This window comes from Elgaria multicarinata, chromosome 4 (assembly GCF_023053635.1).
Source record: "Elgaria multicarinata webbii isolate HBS135686 ecotype San Diego chromosome 4, rElgMul1.1.pri, whole genome shotgun sequence".
In the NCBI taxonomy this organism is placed as follows: Eukaryota; Metazoa; Chordata; class Lepidosauria; order Squamata; family Anguidae; genus Elgaria; species Elgaria multicarinata.
Window position 1 is genome coordinate 89008928 of NC_086174.1, and position 26300 is coordinate 89035227.

General features: G+C 40.8%; 1 protein-coding gene across 2 annotated transcripts in view; it reads right to left on the reverse strand.

The window, feature by feature from the left end:
- DCBLD1 (discoidin, CUB and LCCL domain containing 1) overlaps positions 1–26017 on the reverse strand; it is a 37751-nt gene extending 11734 nt beyond the window's left edge. Inside the window, exons 1-6 of one of the 2 annotated variants that reach the window (XM_063124738.1) lie at positions 25851–26017; positions 13616–13828; positions 7036–7170; positions 4470–4521; positions 3655–3727; positions 2104–2237 (exon numbers count right to left, since the gene is read on the reverse strand). In XM_063124738.1, the coding sequence (XP_062980808.1) occupies positions 2104–2237; positions 3655–3727; positions 4470–4521; positions 7036–7170; positions 13616–13811 (590 nt within the window). In that variant the 5' untranslated portion in view covers positions 13812–13828; positions 25851–26017. Of the gene's footprint in view, positions 1–2103; positions 2238–3654; positions 3728–4469; positions 4522–7035; positions 7171–13615; positions 13829–24804; positions 25104–25850 lie in introns of those variants that run through there. The other variant, XM_063124737.1, reaches the window with a different exon arrangement.
- Positions 26018–26300: the final 283 nt, after the last annotated feature.

The following is a 26300-nucleotide window of genomic DNA, read 5'->3' on the forward strand; positions in this document are numbered from 1 at the left end:
GTTTATTTCATTCCTAACCTGCCTTTTGATCTAATTTAATCCTAAAACTTTCTGCACTGGGATAGAGCACTATACCTGCATAATTCAATAAAACATTTACCTGGTTTGTTTAACCCATGGGTTGCTGAATTCTGGGTTGTCGTGATGTTCAAACCCAATGGCACTAACCATGGTTTGTTATTCACGAACATCCCAGAAAGAGAACCCATGGTTTGTTGTTGGTTGTGAACTCTACAAAAGAATGTAGTCTATGAGGACACACTATTACTTTATCAAAATCTGGAAGGATTCAATCCATCTGAAAGCAAAGGCTCAGGATTTGTTAAGTCAAACATGCAAAGATTATAGACAGCACATGTCACTGTTAATGGTAGCGAAAACTATCACATTCCAGTAAAAACCTTAAAGGGCTCAGTACATACAAGCTTTCACAGTAACTGATTTGATTTCAGTGTTTGCTATCAAAATGAACAAAAATTAGATTTCTAAAAAGCACAGTATGGCTTTTTAAGTGGCTGGAAGACATTGAAAGTGAAGTCAGTGTAGGTTATATCTTCTCTGTCTGATGTTGCTTCATACAATTTATGATGCATTTGTAACTGTTCATTTCCTACTTCAAGAAATCTCACAATGTAAGTAAAACTATATGTACGTTGGGTTACTAGAGACAGCAGGACTGTCTTGGGCATTGGTTTGTTTTTTTCCCCTCTTACAAAACTTTAGTTCACATAAATATGTGGTAATTCCGACACAAATCTTTACTTCACCCAAGTATATGGTATCTCTGACAGAAATTTGCCAGTAGGGAATCAAATCTGCTCTTTTTGTGTCCTCGGTTGGACTGAATTTGCACAATAAAGGGGATGGCAGTTATGCTATTTGATTAACTTTATTTACATGTTTTTTGAAGAATGCTAAATACAAGTGGGGAAATTTACTCCTCTTCAAACTAGTCCACAGTAGCAGTACTTTGGCATGCAAACAGCCTTCCTGCTATAGCACCACACTTGGTGAAGCTATCTGATTTACTGTTGCTAAGATCATGGACAAAGCCAACTGACTTCCAATGATTATCTGAGCATTCCAGTTTCAGGGGCTGAACTCTCACAAAGGCCTAGAAATGGAGTGTGTGTGTGTGTCCATGATTGAAGGGCCTGAAGTCCACTCCTACTTAACCAGAGAGGTCTGGTGGGAGGACTCGAGACTACTGCCTTCACAATACTGGGTGTATTTTAGCAGTGGTTCATGGAGCAGAGATTTAATATCCGGGCTAATTCTGAATAAGCACAGAGCCTGTGTTTGGACAATCATATCTTGGCTTCATCAACAGAGATGCAAAAAAGCCTTGTGCACACATACACTTCACCATTTCCTTTGGGCAAGTTGGCAAACAAATGAAGTTTTACATTAATTATAGTTTCCATTTTGTTTAAGCCAGGAAATTATGGTTAACGGCTTTGGAACAAGCCAGGATATGAATCTACGGATTGAAGGCATAGTTTCCCACTTCAGACAAAACGGGGAGCTATAGTTAACTGTAGACTTCGTGGCTTCCTTGCTCGCACAAAGGGAGAGTTGAAGCACCTACCTCCATTCGGAATGTGACCATGGTTTCCTGATTCAGAGAAAACTATGGTTAGTTAGTGACTACCTAGTTCACGAATGGGGAACCTCAGGCCCATGGTCCCAATCTGGCCCTTCTGGGGTCCCCAGATGACCACGTGCCCTTTTCCTGGCCCCACCACCTCACCCTTCGGCCATTGTTCTCTTGGTAGTTTCCCAGCTTGTGTTCACTTTTTTCTCCATTCTAAAAGGTTGAAACGCCTCTCCAGACACTTAGTTACTGGCACTGTGAGCTTTCAGTTACAATATGCTGGTCTTCTTTTGGATTTTGGTCCCACCACCACTGGAATGCAGTCCCAAGAGCTTCTCCAGAATCAAATTTGGCCCTTGGGCTGAAAGAGAATTCCCCACCTCTGTGCTTGTTTAGTCATGACTCAAACAAATGGAGGAGTGGAGGTGCTCCATGCACAGGCAAAAGGCCTGTGCTTATCCTGGCTTAATAAGATGAGATGCAATCATCTGAGTGCGGCCAATACGTACTCCTGTGAAAGGATGCCATTAGCTAGAATTCCTTGATACCGTCTTGTTCCTTTCAGCTGAATCACACTGATCCGGCCTCCCAGTTCATCTGCAATTACTCCAGCGTGTATGGCAGATTTGCACAATAAGGAGGTCTGATTTACAAAAATTAAATAAAAGGCAATGCAAGATTTTAGTATTCTAAGAAACTCACAGTCAACATGCTAAAAAAGACATATAAATATATTCCTGACATTCTTCAAAGATTGAAATCTAAGGAGAAAGAGAAAGTAGCAATTCTCAGTATATTACTAGGTTAATTGGAGAAGAGCATTACTTGTGAAAAGACGTAGACAAGTTTACTTGTTGGGCAAATATATTCTAAGGTTAATATTTTACAGAGCAGTGATCTTTTCTCACGCATGCTTATTTAGAAAATCATTAACACATTGTCATTTCCCCCATTATATAGGTAATGAAGAAGAATGAAACATGCTTTTGTAGTTTTGCTGTAGATATTCCAATTACGATGTTCATGGTGAAGCTGAGATCAGCTGTGCCTGTTTTGCAAAACTGAATAACAAAATGTGGCTGAGACTGGTATTTGAAGTGCCATGCCAATTAGATTGTATCTGAACACAACTCCGCAGCATAGCTTACAAGCCCTTATACGTATGCACAAAATACACAGGTATACATACTCTGGAACATCATTAGTACTCAAGGAACAGCTGGTTGCCATATTTCCTGCTAGCCAGATCAAAAATACACAATTTTCTATTTCCATCCATATGAATTAACTCTTTGTTTGCTTTGTGATAGAACAAATGTGTTTGCAGATTACATTCTTAATAATAAGGTCCCCCAAAAGAATTTTGATAAGTTGAGAAATGGAAGGGAACACAGGGTAGTATCCAATGGGGCATGTACATCCTCACCAATTCCCATCTGCAAGCAGTGGGTCCGACTGATTCTGTTGCACAAGCAGGACTCATCACTTATGCAAGGGAGATTAAGCATTTCTCAGTGGAAGCCCTTGTTTCTGGAAGTAGGCAGGTCAATGGAGCTTCCCAATGCAAGTGTCTTTGCTTGCTTCGAGTTGCCCCGAGAAGTGGTAAATCTCCCTTCCATAAGAGGTGGGCACTGTTTGTGGAAGGGAATCTGTAGAGAATCAGAGCCCTGGGTGTTAGCAATATGAGGACAGATTCAGCTAGCAGGCAGGACATATTCACTACCAATAATTTAGTATCTACCACATTTTTTATTACTTTTAAGCACTTTAAATCCCAATGCAATCCTATGGAAAAGGTCATCCTATTGGGTTGCATTGGGAACTAAATCCCAATCAAGGGGGCAAGCAAGCTACACACAGTATGGGTTGTTTGCCCAATCATCTGTCGGGTGCGCAAAACAATCCACCCTGCGTGGCTAGTCACCCATCAAGGGCTAGCATGTTGTATGAATGTGCCTAGAATTAAACTTCTGGTTTGTGTATATCTGATGATAAAATTAATTCAGAAAGCAACAGTCCCTCCATCTTCCTCTAGACTTGTTCTGTGTCCAGGTACTTACATCTCTGTAGCCTTCCACTATATTCCCAGAAATATCACCTGCTATGTCTCTGCAACCAGCTGGACAGTACTTGCTGCCATGGAGAAAAGAGAGAATCCTGTTTGAAGTAGGGCCTAGTTGACGTGCAATGCAGGCACACAAACATACATATATGCATACAAAGAGCCAATAATGTCAAGCAGGATAATATGAAAAGCAAACTACTTCAAGATCAAGGGTCCCCCCTCCCCACTAAGTTCTAACTTAGTAACATGCTGTATGTAATAGCACAGATGCCCAAACAAACAGCAATTGAAATTCATTCTGTTCTGTTTAGCTTCTTTCTGTCACCTTACATGTTCAGGGAAGAATTACTGGCTTACATGCCATTATTCTTTAAACCAACTGCACAAAACGCTTATTTGAAAGAACAAACTGATAAACTATTAGCTGTCAATCTTTCAGCCTGGTTTTAAACCCCACCTTCCTCGTTAGGAGCCAAGAGTCCTCAGTACCAAAGCACTATCCTAGCTTACCTTGGCATTACAGGCTAGTATGTTATACATAAGGCAGCATAGAGGTCTGAAACAATATTCCTTAATTACTCTGGAATGCAAAGACTCTGGGAGGAAGACTTTGGTGCCTCTCCCAGGCAAGCATCAAGTAGGATAATCACAGATTCAGATCCCTTCACGTGTCTCTAGAAAAACACATTTCTGTGGTTGGCAGCAGGGCTTCAAGCGTCACAAGTGGCCATGTTGGTTACAACCCTAAAAATGTCAAGTGCAAGATGCAACATGACAACCACAGCGTCTAGCTCCTAAAATGATATTTACCTGTATTTCGTCTCCACATAGTGATTTGCTCTCTCCAGACATGTTATTAGATCTGTTGAAAGTGAAAGTTATTTGTGAACCTGGAATGTACAGCAAACAGACACAGAAGATGCAGCCGGCCCATTAAAATGTTCTTTAAAACTTTCCTGAAGAGCAATCAATAGCCACAGAATTCCTTCAACATTTTTTGGTCTCACCCCCGTACCCTCCTCTCAGATTTGTTCAGCCGGATCTACTTTTTTCTCTCTACAGGAACAATTACACCAAACCCTACACTCAGAGTAATTACTTCAGGGAAGGGGATTATTTATTTTATTTATTACAGTAGTTTTATCCCGCCCTTTAGCTAAAAAGGCTCTCAACGTGGCTTACAAAAATATTTCTTAAAACAGTCCCTGCCCACAGGCGTACAATGCTACATCCTAGGGCAATTGCTAAGCAGATGTGGTGGGGAAAAAATCTGAAAGCCATTTTTTAGAATTTCTTGTAGAGTGAAGTTTATGGCCAAGACAAGAGACCTAGGTCTGAAGCAAAAAGATTCAATCAGGGTTATATGTCTGAATTGCCAGGATCAGGATTTATCTTTAGAGCTGGATCAAAACTTTGTTTGAAGAGAAGTTTTTGTTTATATCAGTTGAGCAACTGCTTGACCTATTATGTCCTGCCCAGTCATTGTGGTCATCTGTGTAAGCCATTTTGGTAGTGCCACATGCTGTTGAGGTTCATCTTGTGACTACACAGAGCAGGGCTTATAGTGTAGTACCACCAGCTTTATGGAACTCTCTTCCTATTTGTATAAGGACCTGCTTCACATGTAGTAACAACCTATTGGTTTAAAAACTGATGGGCTGTCATACATAAACAGGAGAGAGAGGGTGGGCTGCCTGCAATGCACCCACCTGTTCTGCTTTTACTCAGCAACCCATGATTGGCTCCTGCTGATCATAACATTCAAACCCAAACAAGCAGGGTTGTTTAGGGGCTAAACAACCCCACAGTTAACCCATGGCTTGTTGTTGGTTTAACCACTAAGTTGTTTAACCTCTAAACATCCCAACGTTCTGTCTTTGGATGTCATGCTCAACAGGAACTGATCTTGGATTGATGAGCCAATTGTGAGTTGCTGAGTAAAAGCGAAAGAGGCATGCGCGTTGCAAGCAGCATGCCTGATATCTCCCACTCATCACTGACAACCCATTGGTTTTTCAACTGATGGGATGTCATTATGTGCAAACAGCACCAATGTGTGCCACAATAATACCAGGGCCCTTTCTACACCTAAGGGTTATCCCAGGAAAATGGAGGGATCCCCTGTGTGGCATTTGGAAGCACAGGAACGATCCCGGGATACAGGGCTGGTGTAGACATGCCCTAGGTTTTCGGTGCATGCAAGCACCCCCAGAGGTACAATTTTAGCTAAGTATATTACAAAGCCATTGGCACTGCACTGAGTTTATAATTTATTGTGTTTAATTGATTTTTATTGTGTATTCTGCTTAAGCATTTTTGAATGTGATTTATAAATATTTTAGATAAATAAATGACCCCAGGGGTTTGATGAAGAGAAGCAACAAACTCTAATAAATGGAATTTACTTGTGAAACAAGACAATGTGAATGAAATTATCATTTTCAGATGGCCAATGATAAAATGTTCTCAGAAGTGGTGTTCACAATATGTGTAAGACATGACAACAGTACTGTCTATAAAATGGCATCAAATTATTAGAATAACATCCAAAAGTTGATTTCCATTAGAGGGAAAATAAGTGGATCAAAGGTTATCAGACATAGCTGGTTGAGGACTAAACCCACAAAGCCATTTTGAATTAGTTATGAAATTTGAAACCATACCTCAGGCCAGGTGTCTTAGCTAATGAAACCCAGGGTCAAACTATTATGGGGCAGGCATTCATACAGTATCTCTCCCAGTGTCTATCTTTCTGAATCTTTCCAACATGTAAGTAAATGTTTCTGTCAGATATTTGTTATCATTCTTCGAGAGTATTACAGAGTGTGTGTTCATATTCCAGTTTCTTATCCATATAGCAACACAAATAGAATCACGGGACTAATAATAATAATGTGCTCTCTTATAAAACTAGAAACATATTTTTCAATACACAAACTAGAGGGACCCCCGCCCCCGAGTGTGCTTAAAGTGGTTCCATTCACGCTGAAGGCTTTTTCCAACTTTGACTTTTCAGATTTGGAAGCCAATTCCCTCCTGTTTCCTAAAGACAGGCAAATAGCAAGACCAAGACCAAAGCCAGGGTCACTTTGGTTTCTTGCTCATGTTCAGAATGCCAGGCATATTAGCCAGAGGGAGATTCCCTCATTCTTCTGATGCCACCCAAATCTGGCTTCCCTCCCACTTCCATGGCAGACAAGGCAAACAGGCAGCAAGGTAAGAGATGGGGGGCGGAGAGAAGAATTCTTCCTCTCACTCCATGCTCATCCTGAGCCGAGGTGTTTCAAGAAGACCAGGGGACCAGGGAGGGAGGGCTGAGATCCTCTAGTGCCAGCCCCTACTCCAGTCCATGACGTTCTGTGGAATTCAACTTTACCTGGATGATCACTACTAGCAAAAGACAGCAGAAAGCCCCTTCCAGACACATGAGACCTGCTTTCAAAGTGAACAGTTGCTTCATTAGAATCCAAGATGATTTCTTCTGGGACAGGCACATTGCCACAGTATGGTCCTAAATACAGAATAAATAAACATTTGCATTTTTCCGATGCCCTAGATACACTAAACATAAAGCATATAAGTTGTGTTCATTATCTATGGAATTCCACCTAATCACATGCATATTTGATGGAATTTTTGTTTGTAATCTTTGAAGTTACTCGGACAACTGAATTCTTGCCATTCTATGCTCAGTAAAAAAAAAAGAAAAGCTGGTATTAACATTTCAGATTGTTTTAGCTTCAAGCAGATGACTGGTGCTCACTAGCCTTTGAGGAGCAGCATTCTTAAAGGGTGGTAGCCCATTACAGAAAAAGTCCAATACTGAAAGTCAATTGAACAGTCATGCACTCTCAGTGAGATAGCATTACCAGATACAACCAATTGCAACAGTTTTAGCTGTAATTACCACAGAAAGGATGAGAGGAAGAAACAGACACACTTTTCTTCAAGGAGAAAGTAATCTGTGAGTAATAAAGGCAACTAATATTTACAACAGTATTAGCTATTTATAAGCCACACAAATACTTAACTGCACAATGTGATGCCCATAATGTTTGTGCCATGGGCATTGTACTGCGGGAAAAAGTAAATGATGTAGCAAGTTCAGCCATGTAGATGTAATGCCACTGGCAGCACCAGGCCAAAAAAGTGGAGGAGGCAGGGGCTGGGGCTTTGGGCTCTGCCAGGATGCGACCACTTGCCAGAGGATGATGTATGCTGGTACCTGGCCTACTAGTAGGAGGTGACAGACTTCCAACATCTTTGTTCAAATTTTAATTTCTTTTCACTTATACAGAATTTAGTAAAACAACAACAACAACAACAACAACAAAATAAATCTATCCATCATGTAATGAACAGCAAAGCAAAACCTTGGGATAATCTTTTCTTTGCAAAAAATTGTAGGACGGATTAAAAAAACCAAAAACCTAGCTGTGAATATTGGAAGAGAAAAATGTAGTACATAAATGATTATGTGCAAAATAGTTATGATTAAATAACATGAAGGAAACAAAGCTATAATTTGTTTAGTTGAAAGCTTGGAAAAGTTTATCCAATGAAGACTGAAAATTAATGCATTCAACAATTTGTGTTGCCATAAAAGGAGAATTAATTACATTACTGCCCTTCTTCCTTTAACCTTCTTTTCTTACCTAAATATGTGCAGACTATATTTATATGCTCTTATAACTAGTTTTATGTATTATATTATATTTAATGTTGTTCTCTGCCTCGATCCAGAGGGAGTGGCGAGTAATAAATAAATTTATTATTATTATTATTATTATTATTATTATTATTATTATATAACATAACTGCACAAAGCTATTATTGTATATTTTGATTTTTATATCGTTGGATACTTTTAAAAAATTATTTAAGATTTTAAAATAACAGCAAAACCACCTATACGGATCCAACCAGGAGATTCATATCAAAACACCAAATTCCAACTTGAAAAACCCAAATCCCTCTTGAACAGCAAAAACTTGAAACATTTCCTGAAGAGCAAAAGGGATTCAAGTCAAGCTTGGCAGACATTTGGCAGACAGTTTAACAGTGACCGTGCCACTCCTGAGAAGAGTTTAGTCTTAACAACCTTTTGAAACACGTTTAACAGTGAAAGCACCTTAAACAATGCCTCTCCGGCGGATATTAACACACTACCAGTGAAGACGCATTACCACGGTGTATCTCACATTTAAATATGTATAACTATAATTTCGGCATTACAATTCTAAGGTGACTTACAATAATCATAAAAAGCAGGCAAAACTAACACAATCAAGTAGCATAAAATGCCACCTAAATAGTAGGGAGCAGAACTAAAAGAAGCTTCAAACCGCAGACGTGATCCTTCATAGAAAGCACAGTCTATGAGAGCTCAGTCGCAGAGAGCAGGCTCACAAACCCTGGATTGCCCACCCTTGATAACTCTTTTTATCTGGATTGGGCTTCAGTTTTTCAGCCCCCCATTACTGACTCTCTAGACAATCTTCATTCCCCCATAAGAACATCTTAGCCAAATAATTTCCAATGTAGGGAAGAAAATACACTTTGCTAGGAAAGTAAGGACTGATCATTCATGTTAATATTTAAATGCATCATGCCATATCTTGCACGAGCTAGACAGGCAACACATTCTTTAGATTAAAGAAAACAGAAAAGAAAGTTGAACAGCACTGTTTTGTATTTTGAAGGAAATGAGACAACTAACCTTCTTCCCTTCCCCCATTTTTGCCACCACATATTTTCCCACAGATACATTTCAGCCGTCTCTTTCTTAAGTTTCTCAGTGATCTGTCTATTGCTCAGGTATAACTAAGACCAATGACTCATCCTAAGACTGACTGGTCTGTGGCTATGAGTCTTTCAAAGCAGCACATCTAAGAGTATTCCAGATGACTATGAAAACCTGCACAAAAAGCCTAGACAGAGAGAGAGAGAGCACATGCGCACACAAGCGTGAGAGACTTTCATCTGAAAGTCTTAAAAATTCAGTTCTGAAAACATGTGTTGGCAACTGTTTGTGCCCATCATTTCTAAAAACACTTATAGGCTCCATATTTTAATGATAGCTGTTTTCTTACTCCCTTTGTACTGTAGTTGGTGGAATGGATTTTTTTTTCATTCATATGAGCTATCCTCATTGCTAGTGTAGAAACACAAAGTCAAATAATTCAGTTCACCTAGGTAGTTTTAAAATTTTGACAACTGTAAGATCTATGACCGTCACAGAACGACCTGTGGTCATTTTGAGAGCCTTAAGAATGGTATCTAGACAGTAAGCGGAACTATAGAACATTCACGCCAGAAATAGATTAGTGAGAGAGACAATAGATTCTCCCTATATCTTTGTGAGTGTTGTTGGGAGTGGGGTGAGATCAAGTATTTGACAATTACATTACAATGATTTTATGCATATTGCTGTCTGATCCAACTTAAATATATAAATGTAAAAGCACATCTCATTCATTTCACTGGAAGTTGGTGCTAACTGCTCCATCGCAAATTCTACAGCATTCATGAATGTAATTGTTCATAGTATTGCAGTCCAAATCAAGAAAGTGTGCCTATATTACTGCATTTCTTCGATTGTAAGACGCGCGCTAATTTCAGTACCACCAACAGAAAAAAAAACCCTAAGGCACACCCGCGATTCTAAGACGCACCCCATTTTTAGAGATGTTTATATGGGGAAAAAAGTGTGTCTTAGAATCGAAGAAATAGGGTAGGTCTTTTTTGTTTTTCACTATATAGGATTCTTTCAACCCTTTCTCTGTTGATACTAGATGCTAATTGGAAGTAAAATAAAGGTAAAAACTTACATTTTTGAAGATGGACTCAAACTCAGCACTTATCCTTTATAATATCTAACAGCACAATCCTAAGCATGTCTATTTAGAAGTAAATTCCACTGAGATACTGTCTCATAAGTGTGGTTAGGATTGGATGGGTTTGCATGGTTGTGGAGGGAAAATAAGCCATGGGTTCTTGGGTCGTAAGTAACCCCCGCCACCCATCCTTCCCAGGTTTGGGCATCATGACAAGCTGCGCCCAGTGCAGGTAATTATGTTAATTACGTGGTGCATTCCAGCTGACATGTGGTGGGAAAATAAACCATGTTGGCTTCTTTTCCCTCCCCGACTGTGTGAACCTGGTCAGTGCCTAATATTTTGCAAGTTCTCATACTTGACAGATTGGGATAAAATTGATATCTCTTGCTAGCTCATATTGGCCACACAGTTTTATAACATTTATCAGTTTGCCATTTTTTTTACTTCAGTAGAGCATGTGAAAGTACCAAGGATATGGACAAGCTGCTTGGACGAGTAAGGAAGACAACTTATCCTCTCGATCCCTGTCGCCCAGGGAGGAGATGCAGTTAGACTACAACTACAACATATTATTAATGCATTTCTCAGGGAGGGAAGTTTTCCACCATGTTTAAAAGAAGCGGTGGTACGGCCGCTTCAAAAAAGGCCCTCCCTGGAGACATTATTAATGTTAATAATAATTAACATAACTAACATTATTAATGTTAATAATAATTAACATTATTAATGTTTTAATAATTACAGACTGGTATGAAATCTTCCATTTTGGGGCAAGGTGATTGAGAGGGCTTTCCAACTCCAAGCAGACTTGGATGATACAGATTTTCTAGACCCATTTCAAACCAGCTTCAGAGCAGGATTTGGAGTTGAGACAGCTATGGTCGCCTTAGTGGATGGGTATTGACAGGGGGCATATTAGTGCATGAGTATTGACAGGGGGAGTGTGTCCCTGCTGGTACTTTGGACCTTTCAGCGGCTTTCGATACCATCAACCATGGTATCCTTCTGGAATGCCTGAGGGGATTGGGAATTGAGAGCACTGTGCTCCAGTGGTTCTGGTCCTACCTCTCAGGTAGGTTCCAGATGGTGATGTTTGGGGATAGTTGCTCCTCAAAAAAGGAGCTGTTGTATGGCGTACCACAAGGCACCATCCTATCCCCAGTGCTGTTTAACATCTACATGAAACCGCTGGGAGAGATCATCCGGAGGCATGGGGCAGGGTTCTATCAGTATGCTGATGACGCCCAAATATATTTTTCTATGCCTTCAATAACAGCATCAGCTAAGGATAGTGTGTCTCCTCTGAATGAATGCTTGGAGGTGGTAATGGGCTGGATGAGGAAAAACAAACTGATGCTGAATCCAGGCAAAACAGAGGTGCTTGCTGTCAAGGGCTCTGATCTAGGTTTGGAGGTGTGTCAACCAGTTCTGGATGGAGCTACACTCCCCCGAAAGACTGCGTTCACAGCTTGGGAGTGCTCCTGGATCCAGCGCTCCAAATGACACCCCAGATAGATGCAATGGCCAGGAGTGCCTACTATCAGCTTTGGCTGTTGCACCAGCTGCGCCCTTTTCTAGAGTTAGAAGATCTAAAGACAGTAGTGCATGCACTGGTAACCTCGAGGCTTGACTTCTGCAATGTGCTGTACATAGGGCTACCATTGTACCTAATTTGGAAACTTCAATTAGTTCAAAATATGGCAGCCAGGTTGGTCACCAGTACATCTAGGGGTGAGCATTTTACCCCATTAAAATCATTCCACTGGCTGCCAATTAGTTTGTGGGTGAAGTACGAAGTGTTGGTCATTACCTTTAAAGCCCTACATGGTTTGGGTCCAGGTTACCTGGGGATCGCCTTCTCCCATACAGTCCACCCCACACACTCAGATCCTCTGGGGAGAACTTACTTCAGTCAGCCAAAACTAGGCTGACAACTGTTACCCAGAAAACCTTCTCTTCTGTCGCCCCCAGACTGTGGAATGGCCTGCTGGAGGAAATCCATAAACTTAACTCTCTCTCTGAATTTAAGATAGCTTTAAGACTAGCCTTTTCCGGCAGGCCTACCCAGATGAATGTGAAACCAAGAATTTTTAAGATGTGTTGATTTGTTGTACTAAAGTTGTTCCCCACCTTGATCCAAAGGGAGATGCGGGTAAGAAATAAATTATTATTATTATTATTTTAAACACATACTTAAAAAAGGAATATTCATCATGTAAGAGTAATGGTTTATTTTGCAAGCTGCTTTGTCTACTTTATTTACCACAATCACTGTCCACTGGTCTAGATCCTGAATTCATCTGTGTTCTGCTTTCAAATTGGGATAACTATATTTCAAATTGGGATGACTATACTTTGTGTTGTGGTTGTTGTCTTTTGGCCCACTGTGTTGATCTGGGCTTTGTTTTCTGTATCCAGAGAGATGGGCAATAAGATTTCAGCTGTGGTTGGGAATAAGACTTAAAACGCCCAGCATAGCCCCTTTCCCTTCCTCTGCCTAGCAAAGTTGTAAGTATTGGAGATTGAAACATGAAAAGTAAGAAAAATAATGCAAATTTGCCTATTTTATATAGATTACAGAACTCTAGAATTTAGCTTGCCTGGGTATAGAACTGTAACTTTTCTTTTAGCATGAAAAACATGGAGTCCTTGCCATATTCCATTGGGAATGCAGGCAGATTGTCCCAATATGGTGAAGGTAAATAAACTTAAAGGCAATGCTATACATGACCATACAACTTTGTAATACTTCCATAATACAATATTGAGGCCCAGTATTGGGCAAAAGGTGGGATAATAATAATAATAATAATAATAATAATAATAATAATAATAATAGAGCATGCTAACAGAACTATGTTACCTGAAGCAAAGAATGGAGAAAGAAGTCCTTACAGCCATTTATTTCCCATCTCTGTTCAAGAACAAATCTTAAGCAGTTATGGTGGGACTAACCTCCACTCACAATTCATTAAAACTTTAACAGTACTATCATATGCGCAACTACCCAGATGAAAGTTGCATGGGGTTCAATGGGATTTGCTCCTAGGTAATTGTGTATAGGATTGAAGCCTTAATATTCTTACAATTCTGTCTTAGCAATATCTCCTTACATACCATGCACTGTTGTTGAACTGTGGATGCTAAGATAGTTAGATTCACATTTCTGGGATTCAATATCCAAGTCTCCGAATTTTAAGATCAGCCGTTTCCCCTGAGGCACCCGAATTTTCTTTTCACAAATAGTGTGGTTGGGGTACGTCCCAGGATAATTCTTGGACGCCAGAGTTCCACTGTCATGATAGATGATCATAGGTCCACATCCATCTCCTGTTTGAAGTGGGGAGGATCAAGAGAGAAAAAGGGGACAATTAAAATTACAGTTGTCATCAAAAGGCATACATCTTCTCCACCTGACTTCCCATCATAACCCTTTGTTGTACATCATGTTGGTGGTTCTGCCAGAAAGGCAGTATAAAAATAATATAAAACAAGAAATAAAATTCCCCACTAGTTTAATATAATTGTGCATTTGTTTTTTTTTAAGCAGTTTCTCAACAATTTATTATGAACAAGGCAACTGTGAATATAAGGAGATACATGAGTCTGCAATTTAGGGACTATTAAAGAAGCAAGACCTATGCTTCTTTTTTTATCATGGAAACCCATTTGTACTAAACTGCTTCAGGGTGCAACCCTGAGACAGCAAAACGTCCTACAACTCCCAGCATCCCCCAGCCAGCCAGCCATACTGAGTGTTATAGGACTTCTTTCTGTCTAAGTGTGCATGGGTTTGTGGCCTTAAACACTTCAGTTCTGCTCGTGCTAACAGAAGTTACAGTAAGGGAGAAGCAGGAATACATTCTTCTATTGCCCATATAGATGGCAAAACTATCTTTGGGTGATCTCTCTCACTCCAGAGTAACTTGATACTCTCCAAAGGTTAAAGAAGAATTTACCACACAAACAGGTTTAAAGGTATAGTAATAGGTGTGGTAAAATTGTAATCTGTTCCAAGTGACTACTACTCTCATTCTAGAAGACAGAAGAATGTTTCCTATAATAATACACTTTATAAAACACGACCCATCATGTGGAGAAAGGTAGGGAATCTTGAACTCTTCTTCCCCACACATTCCAGAGGGGGGGAAATGGAAGTAATTGGGATTGCTGAAATTTTACATTTGGGCACCTTATGAAATGCTGTAATGATTTGTCTTATTTACAAAGATTCATGATTTGGCTGTGGCCCCATATAGTCTTTACATTTTAATCTCTTGGGATTTTTGCCTAGAAAAATGGTTTGGGAGGAAATGATTCTAACAGCAATGAATGACCTAACCAGTGAGCCTCTTTCCTCCATTAACATGTAGCCAGGGGATTCTTTATTGGCAAACATTCCCTTTTGTATTCAGAAATAGAATGATGGTGAATTGTTGTAATCCCTCCATGGTCCACTGGCATTTCTACAAAGCACATCTGAAAAGCCAATTCCATAAAGCAGCAAGAGGGTCAGAATGTTTTTTTTGGCCGGCGGATGGGGAGTGGGGAGAGAGAGAGACATTTATTTATTGAGCTAGGTTTTCAGCAATCTTATATATCTAGGAGTTATGCTTTCCTTGAAACCATAGATACCCATGTGATTTAGGCTGCAAACTTATGCAAACCTGGGAGTAAGTCCCACTGCAATCAGTGGGACTTACTTGTAAATTAATATGCACATGATGTTCTGCAGATTGCCTCCTTTTCCATGTTGATCATTCCTGAGGATTAAGAGTGATCTGCCCTGTACCATAAAAGGACAAATCACAGGATATTCTGAAGGAAGTCACAGTGTTGGCCTGCCTCACACATGGAGGTATTTCTATATTCATTTTTAAGCAGGAAGAGGCAATCAGAACCTGCCAATATCTTCTGGGGGGTTTCATCTTGTCTAATACCACTCTAATACCATTATAGGAACTATGTTTCTCATTCAGATTCACTTGAGTATAAACCTGAAAGTATCTAGGTCTGTCCCCCATGTATCCGAACTCTTGTCTGATCTGTCCCATCTGTGTGAACATTTGAATGAGATCACTGCTAAAGGATGCAAGTATATCTTCAAAAGCACCACAAACTGGATCCAGCTGACCCAGGTGATAACAGTATATTCTACATACACCCATACTTGAGGACGCAGCACCAATAGAATATAACCAGTGCTGTGAATCATATTCAAAGTACATATTGATTATTTACTTTTACTCCAATTAGAGGAGGCCTCTGGAACATCTGAGGGCAACTGTGAAGAGTGTCTGGAAACCCTCTTCCCTATAAGTTTCTGTTTACGTGATTGGGATCAAACACTGAGATTTCCCAATATGGACTTGAAGTTTATGAAAGTTTTGTTTTGGACAGCTCATCCAGGTCTTTCAAGTCTGACATTACCAGATGAGTAAGTATTTAGTCAGATTTGTTAGGGCGCAATCCTTTGTCTCCCCAGACAGTGTCAGGGTGGGTGGGTATTTGATTGTTCAGTTTCTGGGTTCTGAGGTTGGAAACAGGGCTCAATTTCAGAGCCCAGAAACCATGCTCCCCAACCCTCTCCCATCGTAGCCAGTATGGTTCTGGCTATATATCCACGCTCGCAAATGGAGCACAGAGATGGAGAAAAAGGGCATTCCAAGAGATGGGAGGAGATTGGGGCATTGCCCATATGATGTTTCCTTCCTTCTCTCTCCGAAGTGCCTATTTAGCAGAAATGCAGGGTGACTGGAGAGCGGAGGTGAAGATTACCTCCGAACTCCTGCTGCCCTGCATTAAATACTCAGCAGCTTCCAAATTCTGAGGCTTCCGGCTATCTTCACTGGATTGCACCCTTAGGGAATCAAGATACTATATCAACATTACATGGAAAAATTGAGGGGAACCTCATTGGTCCTCCATCAACTAGCAAAATATTTTTCCCAAACATTTTTCTTGAAGTTTACCACCACATTGACTCATCCCATTTAATGCAGTGTCTGGAATATATTAATATACACACAAATACTAATTTGCTAGATTTTTTTCTTTAAAAATCCCTTAGCCAGACTATGTCCCTCCAACACACATGGTTTTTATATTTCCAGAAAATCTCCTTGATTTACAAAATATTGTCATTCTGTCATTAATACTGATAATCTCCTGTAGCAATTTTTAAACTATTTCCCAAGAACTCTGGGACTCTCTTGAAAGCCAATCAGGTATTTCTCAATCAGAAGAAGATTGGTATGAGTGGACATGCTTCTCTGAAAGATAGCTTACACCCACTTCCTGCTGCTGCAAATTGCAGAGGAGAGCATTCAATGACTTATTTTAGATAACAAGGCAGCCATCATAAGTTAATAAACTCCTGGGGTGCTGCACTACATGCTGTCTGCCATTATGATTATGCAAGCCCTGACTGGGGATTGTTGTGTTTTTCAAACCTGGGTGGCAGGGGTTATTCGAGGGTTAAACAGCCCTTGCATAACCCATACTGTTTTATGGTTGTGCAAGGGTTTTTTAATCTTTGAATAACCCCCGCCACCCATGTCTGGATGACATGACAAGCCACGGCAATCCCCTGGCCAGAGCTCACATGTTTATAATGGTGGCCTGCATATGTCGCAGCTCCTTATGGGTTAATTAACCCACAACAGGCTGTCAAGTTGTTCAAACTGGCCCAGTGTTTTCTATGATGCACTCAGGACAGTGATAAGACCAAAAGGTTTGGTCTGTGCTCTCCATGATCAGATTATACACACTAAAAACATGCTTCAAAATCTACAATGCACATGAGTTCTTCAGTGGACTACTGGAAACTGTTCCCTGAAAGTAGAAAGCCTGAAGAGTATGAAAACTACTGATCTAGTACCGAATTGACAGAGGGTGAGTCAGTGGCCACTTACAGTTGTGCAATTCCACAGGATTCACTGGGGCTGCTAACAGTGTTAGAGGTTTATTGAAAGTCTTCATAATATCTCAATGAGTTTAACCTTTGATGTACACAAGTCCCAGCTTAAAAGGCCAAGTTTCACAAACTACTCATTATTAAATGGAAGCATCAGAAGTATTTTTTTAAAAATGTTTCACAATCTGTCATGCAATTAACTTAATTCAAGCTTTGTTGTCCAGTTCAAAAAATGGGAGAAAATGGAGAATGAGTAAGGTCATAACAAAGTTCAATAGCTAAGTATCAAAAGCTTAAATCCTATGCACACTAAGCTGAGAGTAAACAAGGGCAAGCTTAATATACAATCCAGGCAATCATAGATATGAGTGCCTAGAACGTCCATCTCTAGGAGCGGGAATGTTCACAAACACTGGCACCACCAGTATACTTTTTTTCTGAATTGCATATTGCTGTCCACGCCCAAAGAAAACTAGGATTAAGAAACAGACCCCAAGATGTAAGTCAAAGTTCAAACACAATTGTGGTTAGGGCTGTAAAGCAGGTTTCTCCATGAGAATCCTGAAGACAATCTTACTCAGCAGCATAACAATCTATTAGATATCACTCATGAGAGTTCTGTGTTCTTTCCAAACCATTTTGATGCATATGAAGCATCCATAAGCATTATATATGGCATTCAAACATAACCACAATGCTTCAGATCTAACCCACTTTTTGGTTTGTTTTTGGTTTACATAGTAAGCCAGATCACAGGGTTAACTAGAGCAGCTCAAACCTTTCACTTGCTTTTTTGTTCAAAAAGCAATAGATGGAATAAACAGAGAGAAGTCAGGATTACAGTACTAAGTCCCTTGTGTTGGACTATTAACATGAAAAACAAAAATGAAAATCTTGTGACACCAGCCTTTTCCTCTTTGCTCTGCAGATTTCTTTCTATATAGTATCTGCCACTATACAGGAATTTATACAAGCACAGTGATGGGACTTCAGTACATCCTTGGGCAGTATATGCATGCAGATCTGTGGCTTCTGTGAACTACATCACATGGAGAATGGGGTGTTAATGCAACATGTAAGCACAAATGCAGGAAATTTGCTGAAAACGTTTTTTTCTTTTTATGGAAATATCTGCCAACCTCAAGTCATATAATTTTGCCAAAACAATTGTCACGAATTGCAATGGGACTTATAGCCAACCTACATCACTGCAGACATGTTAAGTCACACTGTCAAATGTTAGTTTTTTCAGTGAATGGTCATAGGGCCACCAGATGTGTGTATGTGTGTGTGTTTATGAGTGTATGAAAACCTATTGGGAACCCTTATGTGCATAAGAACTGCATCCAGCAATGTAATTCATGTACCGAAAGCTGTTACTTCTACAACTATGAAGCGTGATCATGCAAACTAGCCTTTCGCAACCTGGTGCCCTCTAGATGTTTTGGAGTACAATTGCAAGCATTACTGACCGTTGGCTATGCTGTCTGGGGCTAATAGGAGTTGAAGCCTTTTAGCCCCAGCCAGGACACCAGGTTGAAGAAGGGTGATGCAAACAATATCAACTAGGAATTAAAAACATCATTGGTATAGTAGTAGCACTCCCACTTCATAGTGAAAAAAAACATGTCTCTACAAGGAGAGAGAGAGTGTGCTCATGCAGTAGCCACTCTATATTGCTTTGTTTTTGTCAGCCCAGTGGAATAAAAGAGGGAAGGAACTTCAAAGCTGCATAGGAAGCAATGCAGTTTACTGTGGCCAGAATGCATTTCAGCTTTTCAACCCAGGGGCATGGGGCTCCCCCTGGATTGTCTTACAAATTATTCCGGCAAACACAGTGTACAACGGTCTCAAGCAGTTCTTTTCAGGAAGCCGCTTCAGATTGTTGCCCCAGAGGTGGAGTCTTTAACTCAGAATCCATCAGGCTTCAATAAACTCCATTGTTTCTTGTGCAACATTTAGGTAGCTCCTCTCTTTTGTTTCTTGGACTCTCTCCTTTTTTCATCTTGCAGCCAGTGGAAAGCTGAAGAGTTGCCTGATCTCTCTCTCTCTCTCTCTCCTCCCCCCCCCCCCTTGTAGACAGAAAGAGAAGGCAAACACTTCCGGGGAGAGGGATGACACTATGGCTATTGCATCTGCTCAGAACTCTCTTTCAGTTGCATGGGGATGCACTGATTGCCAGGAGGCAACTTTTGCTTGTCTCAGAATAATTACCAAGCAGCTTAAAATTGGCGCCCACTGTACTTATGTGCCACATTCAACAGATAAGAAGCTTCAATTATGCTTCAGGATGTCCTCAAGCAAGTGCCACAGGGAAACACTCTTACTTATGCCCTAAAAGTGGTAAACATTTTAATTCATGTTTTGCCAGCAAATAATAAGAGTGAGAACAAACCTATGACCACCAACACAGCGAAATGGCTGAAACGATAGGAAGACATTTCAAGTAATTTTAGACAAGCTGATCATTTCAGTTGGTACACCAGGCAGTTTCACTAATAGTAACCTAAACTTAGGTTAAAGTGTTCAGACTAAGGTGGATAGAAGTTGAAAAATGAAATGGCAAGAGTGCCACCAATACCGACTTAATGCAAAATTAGGACATTGTTATTAATCTAATGCATGATTAACTTTTCATTGATTTAATACTGGTTTTAAATATTCTAATCTTGAACCAGTTTAAAATAGAATCACATTTCTTCTAAACCTGTGCATGTTAATGTATACACAATGACATATGAAATATTTAACAGGATGCTTTACAAAAACAGCTTATTTTAGTGCTTCCTCCATTATAGCATATGCTCCATGCCTCAACAATTAGCAATGTGCCAGGAGGATGAAACATAGGAACTTCAACTGCACGAAGTTACAGAACGCAATTACATATCGGATAACAAAAAGATATCCAACAGGCATCAATAATAAAGAGTAGAGGAACAATCTACTGAAAGATTCTCCAAGACAACTAAAATTAATGAGAATTGCGCAAACACATTCTCATGTAGCTCCCCATTCATTTCAATGGAGCTTGAATGGGAAAATGTCTTCATAGAGTCTGCCTTAATATTAAATGTAATCTTTAAACAGATGCATTAATAGGATAATAGCATGGTTCAGATGTACATTTCCATCTTACTAAACCATAGTTTAGCAATGGATGCACACGCTCCTCTCTTCCACAGCATGCTGATCCTGGTTAGCATACAGTTCCCCATTACACCCAAATTGGGGGACTGTGGTTTAATGTCAGTTTACTAAGATTAAGACCTTGGTTACTAAACTGGTATTAATAGTATAATCCTATGCATGCCTACTCAGAATTAAGCCTTGTTGAGTTTAATGGAACTTACTTCCATGTAATTATGTAGATTGGAACCTAAACCATAGATCCCTGTTTCAGACATAAAAAAGGGAACAGTAGTTTAAGCTAATTAGGATCAGTATGCTGAAGAAAGGAGAAGTGAGGGGAGGGATAAGTGTACAGGCCTAATGTTTTTTCTCATCTTGTTAAAATATGGTTTAACAAGCCAGGTATGTATGACCAAACCAGCCTGACAACATTAGCAAACACACAACTTTCAACATTCACATATTCTCTATGTTACTCTTTCTGTCAATGTTGTGAACTTCACTGTAATCCAGTTTTCTGCATTTACACATACATCAAAAAAGACAACAGTGAAGGTTAATTATTTCACTGCTGACCATTTTCTATACTACTTTATAAGATAGTCTCATCACCTGTTACAACCTTTCTGATTATAAAGGAAATAACAATATTAAATACATAATTGAAATAAACTAATATTATCCTATTCACCAATGAGTTAGCGCGATACCCATATTAATGGTTAAAATTGTGTTGAGAACCTTAGCAATCATTCCCATTGCATGCTGGTCTGTTTAACTAATATTAAAATCTCTCTTTATTCAATGTCCTGTAAGTCATCAAAACAAGTCCTGTAAGTCATCACTAAGCACAAATGTTATCACAGAGTCTTTGCTGGTCATGCCTATTGTACAGCATACCTAAGGGCAAGCCAGGCATTAGAAAAGTTTTTGTAGCTGTTTACTGACATAATATTTATATAGCACTTTCCCAATGTCTAAAGAACTTCACATTATCTCAATCATCCTTACAAAAATCCTGATAGGCAGGTCAGTATTGTTATCCACCATAATGCGGATGGGGGGATGGAGGGAGGGGAATGGGAAGGAGCTTGTCTAAGACCACCTAGTAAATTCATGATGCACCCAAGTTTCAATGAGTGTTCCTAGCTCTCATTCTTAGTCACTGTACTCCAAAATAGGAGCTCCACTTTGGCCTAATCCACACCAGCCGTTTATTCCATAATAGTATCGAGGTGGTCCCTACCACACCACATCACCACAGCTGATCCCGTGGTGATCTAGGGACAACCCTTCAGTTTGCCCGGGTTATCGATGACAGCTTTTGTCCTGGTTTTTCCCCACTCTCGTAAAACTCCCAAGGTGCGCAGCTCGTGTGCCCTCCCCTCGCGAAGCTGTTGCTGTTCCTTGAGAATAGTGGGGCTGTGTGAACAGGCAATCAGCTGTGCTGAGCGAGCCCATGGGTCTCGGGGGTGAGGGGGAAAACATTGCTGACACGTTCTGGATGGGTCTCGGGGTCTTTCAGCACCGAGTGTGTTTTAAAACCAAAACAACCCCCACCCCACTCATCTTCGCCAGGATTGCAACTCTGCTCTTGTGCAAGAGTCAGGAGTCATAAAAAACAACAACAAATCGCCCCAGAACTGCTCTCCTTAAATTGCAGGAAAACTCGCTGGCACATGCCCTGTGAGGGACAATCGCTGAAGCAGAAAACTTTGCGATCTTCCCTCCCCTCTCTCGAAAGGGCTCTAGATGTAGATGAGCGCTTTGAAGTACAGCTATACTTCATTCTCCCCCCTATGATTTATTCTGTTTTTAAGAAACCTAATTAACAGAGAATTATTTTAAAACTCATCCGTTCTCATAAACTTTAAAGATGGGTCACTGTTATAATCTTGTAACTACTCAGACATACGGATAAACTAGGCATGGATTAACCCGGTCAAACTATATAAAGCACTGAAATCAGCTAAGATAGCACAATTCATGGTTATACTGACAGGAATGTATTTCCCAGCTGCCATAAAAAAAGAAAAGATATCAGGGTGGTAGAAAGGAACGGAGGACCCAACTGTCCCCTACCTTTAAACTAGCTTAGGAAACATTATTCGGCAATTCCATTTCCTAAAGAAATCCTTTGGGCATAGTTCAACATTTCTTTTTAATGGAATATTTAGACTGTCCTCCCTCTAGGATTGCCAGATGTCTCAGCTCCACTGAACATAATAGATGCCCCTTATTTCAAGAACTCAGCGGTTTTAAAACAATCACTACATTTCCATAGTGGCCCTTAACTGAGACACTTGCATCTGGCAACCTGGATCAATCCATCGTCTATTCCTGAGTTACAACTGACAGTTTTGCTGGTGGAAATTCCCACATTATACCAAAAGTTATAGAGAGCAAAGTTCACCAAAGGAGTGTACAGATTGCTAGCGAAAAAATATGACAAGGAATACCAACTTTTGAAAGAAAGGAAAGTAAGGATACATCCTGGGAGTAAACCCCACTGAATACAGTGGGACATACTTCTGAGAAAACATGTTTGCAATTTCAGAACTAGTGTTCTTGTTGTGACTACAGGAAAACCAGTTTTGAAACTGCAAACAATGCTTTTAAAGGTAGAAAACAAGGAAAAGCTATCTCTCATTGCAGGTTTTATTGGTTGTCTAACTCAGGTTCCTTAAAGTGTGTGTTGCCAAATTAAACAATAATTTTTAAATGTAATTTTGCAAAGCAAAACATAAAGCACAAAACCCAAAGTAACAAGTTTCAGAAACAACAAATATTAGATTTTACATCCAGAAATCTTGTTATTTAATGGTCAAGCCTGGCTTTAATAGAGAGGTTTTATGAGGAGAAACCCAGTTACTACAAGATACAAGGCCACTTGATAATATGTGCTCGCATTAACCAGAATCAAATGTGGAAAATGAGTTTGATGTAACGTGTGAAATGTTTCATTTCAGCACTAAGTGTGTGTTCTTTGGCCTTAAGACTATAAGGCTGGAGTAAGCCCTAGAAGACCTAGATTCAGATCCCAGGTCAGCCTTTAGCCCTGTCTGGACATTCATAAACTGTATCGGTGGAGATTTTGTGAGGCTGTGAGTGCTGGACCTGCTCCCACCACCCTTGACTTTCCCATCTTGAATAGAAAGGTTGGAAGGGAGATTGGAAGATGTTCAGCTGAAAATTGTTACAATCTCCCTTCAAATCTGCTTGCTCAACATGGAAAGGTCAGGGATGTTGGGAGCAGGGGCAATGTAGAAATCCCTGAATGTGGCTTTTAGCTCACTACCTTAAACCAGAGCTCTGCATACACACAGTTTTAACAAACTGAGCAAGCAGGCTTCTTCATTCACTTCAAAGAAGGGGGCAGCTCCAGTGTGTACACTGCGCTGAACCGGAAAGCTGTGATGTGCTCATATGAGCATAGCTGCAGAGTGCTTGAGGACAAGGAGTTGGATCAGGTAATTGTCCCTCAGCTAAAATTCTCTGCAAGGTTGGGGGGGGGGGGGGAGAGACTCTTTCCAAAGTTTTGTTGTAATGAATGACATATGGAAACATTACCCATGTGGAAATTTATGGTTAAAGTAGTGCACTATATAATAGCAGCACTAATTCTGGTACTTTATGCTAACTAATCCCTAATAATGTCTAAGCTTTGGTCCCATTTATTTGCAGTCATTTAGGAATTCAGATAACTTCAGCCACACAACTGGTCACTGCAAATGAAGGAAAGACGTTCCACCCCGCCACCCCACCCACCCCATCAGCCATTCCAAATATCACCTTTAGATTAAAATAAAAATAAATGAAAATGATGACGAAGCTGGAGGTTTCAAAAACCATTATAAATCTTTAAGACTCTGGGATAAGAGATCTTCACTGGAAGGCAAGGAACATCTGGCAGCTTGCACAGAGCTAACCGCACAGAACTAACCACAGGCTTTCCCAGTAAGTGCATTTATTCACTCGCTCACTATGTAGACAGAGGGAAAGAAGAGTCGTGTGTGTGTGTGTGTGTGTGTGTGTGTGTGTGTGTGAGAGAGAGAGAGAGAGAGAGAGAGAGAGAGAGAGAGAGAGAGAGAGAGAGTGAGTTTTTGTGCGTGAGAGTAGATGCAAGTGTGCGAGAGACGTGCACAGAGCGCGCGCACGCACGCACTCACCACCCCATACGCCTTCCCAGCCTCAACTCCGAAATCAACTTTTCCAACTCGACGAAATATTGAGACAAACCAGGACGTCTCCGACTCACCGAGCTTCTCTGCGGAACTCCTGAGCAGCAAAGCAGGGAGGAGTAGGAGGGCGGGAGTAGCCCCCAGCCGCTGGCTGCTACAGCCCATAGCCCCACCGGCCTCACGGTTGCCTTCTCCGCGCCGCCACCTTCCGCTTCTCCCGCCCGAGCCCTTTCAAACACCCGCTGCTGTTACGCCTAGCAGAGGGAGGAACAGCGGCCCACTCCCGCCGGTTCGCCTTCTAGGGACGCGACCTCTCCTGAGGGGATATGCCTCCCACAACCGTGAGAGCAGAGCTGTTCCCCACACGACCGGCGACTTCTCCTCCTCCCGCCGAAGGAAGGAAACGAGGAAGGCAAACGCCACTCTTCCCATTGGACCTTGCGGAGGGGCGGCCCCCCAAGCAGCCCTACCCTCTTCCTCCTGTGGGAGAGGCGAGCTTTTGCTCCAGGACTAACTATCTGAAAAAGAAAAAAATCCACCGCGGTGCTGCGGTTCGAGCCTGCCTAAAAGTCAGCGGTGAACCTAAAAGCACTATTTCCCCCTCATCCGGGGTGGGGGGATCCAGGGCTCCTCAGGTACTCAGCAGTGCGGCTAACTTATTTATTTGTTATATTTTTAATCCGCCCAATAACTAATGTTATCTGGGCGGATTTCAATAGTCAAAAGTCTGAAATGTCATACCAACAGTTAAAAATATAAAATGCAAAAATAAGAGACAACAAGGAACAGAAAACAGCACATGAATAGATAAAGCAGCCATAACAATCTGTAACTATGTCTTTAAAATGCTTGGGACAAAAGAAAGGTTTGCCTGGCATGGAAAAGATAACAACTGAGGCTCCAAGCAAACCTCTTTGGGGAGGTTATTCCATAAAGGGGGTGGCATAACTAAAAGAGCCCCCCCTCTCTTTTGTAGCCACCCACCTAGCTTCCTTCAGCAGGGCCCCCCAGAAGAGGCCTCTGAAGATGACCCAAGTGGGTACATGCAGGAGGAGATATAATTTGGACTTAATGGGCTTGTTCCCCCCTCAGCTTTTATGGTTATATGTGCTTCTTCACTTACTTCAAAATGAGGTGAAGCAGCCTTGCTATGTTTGTGGGCCCTTCTACTCGTTTTGCTGAGTGGACCCTGGACTTCTGCCCAAAGTCCTGCCACGATTGCCCCACTGCGGAGTTTGAACACTCATCTATATAAATAAAAATGAAAAAGACCGTTCGTTACTGTCGTTGTATCTCCAAAAGTTCTTCACCAATTGCTTTGAAATTTTGACACAGCGTTGCATTAGAATACGCGAGCGTTGTTATGTAACTATGTTCTCTATGGGGTCAAAGGTTTGTCTTAAAATCGAAGAAATAGGCCTCCTCAAAACCAGTCCTGCTGATCATTGTGACATCGCCAACCAGTAGGCCAATCCACTGCCTCTGCCTCCTCTCCTATTTGCATATTCTCTCGCAATTGGCTGAGTGAATATAGATGTCACACCTGTGTCAGTTACACGTTCAGATGAAAGGT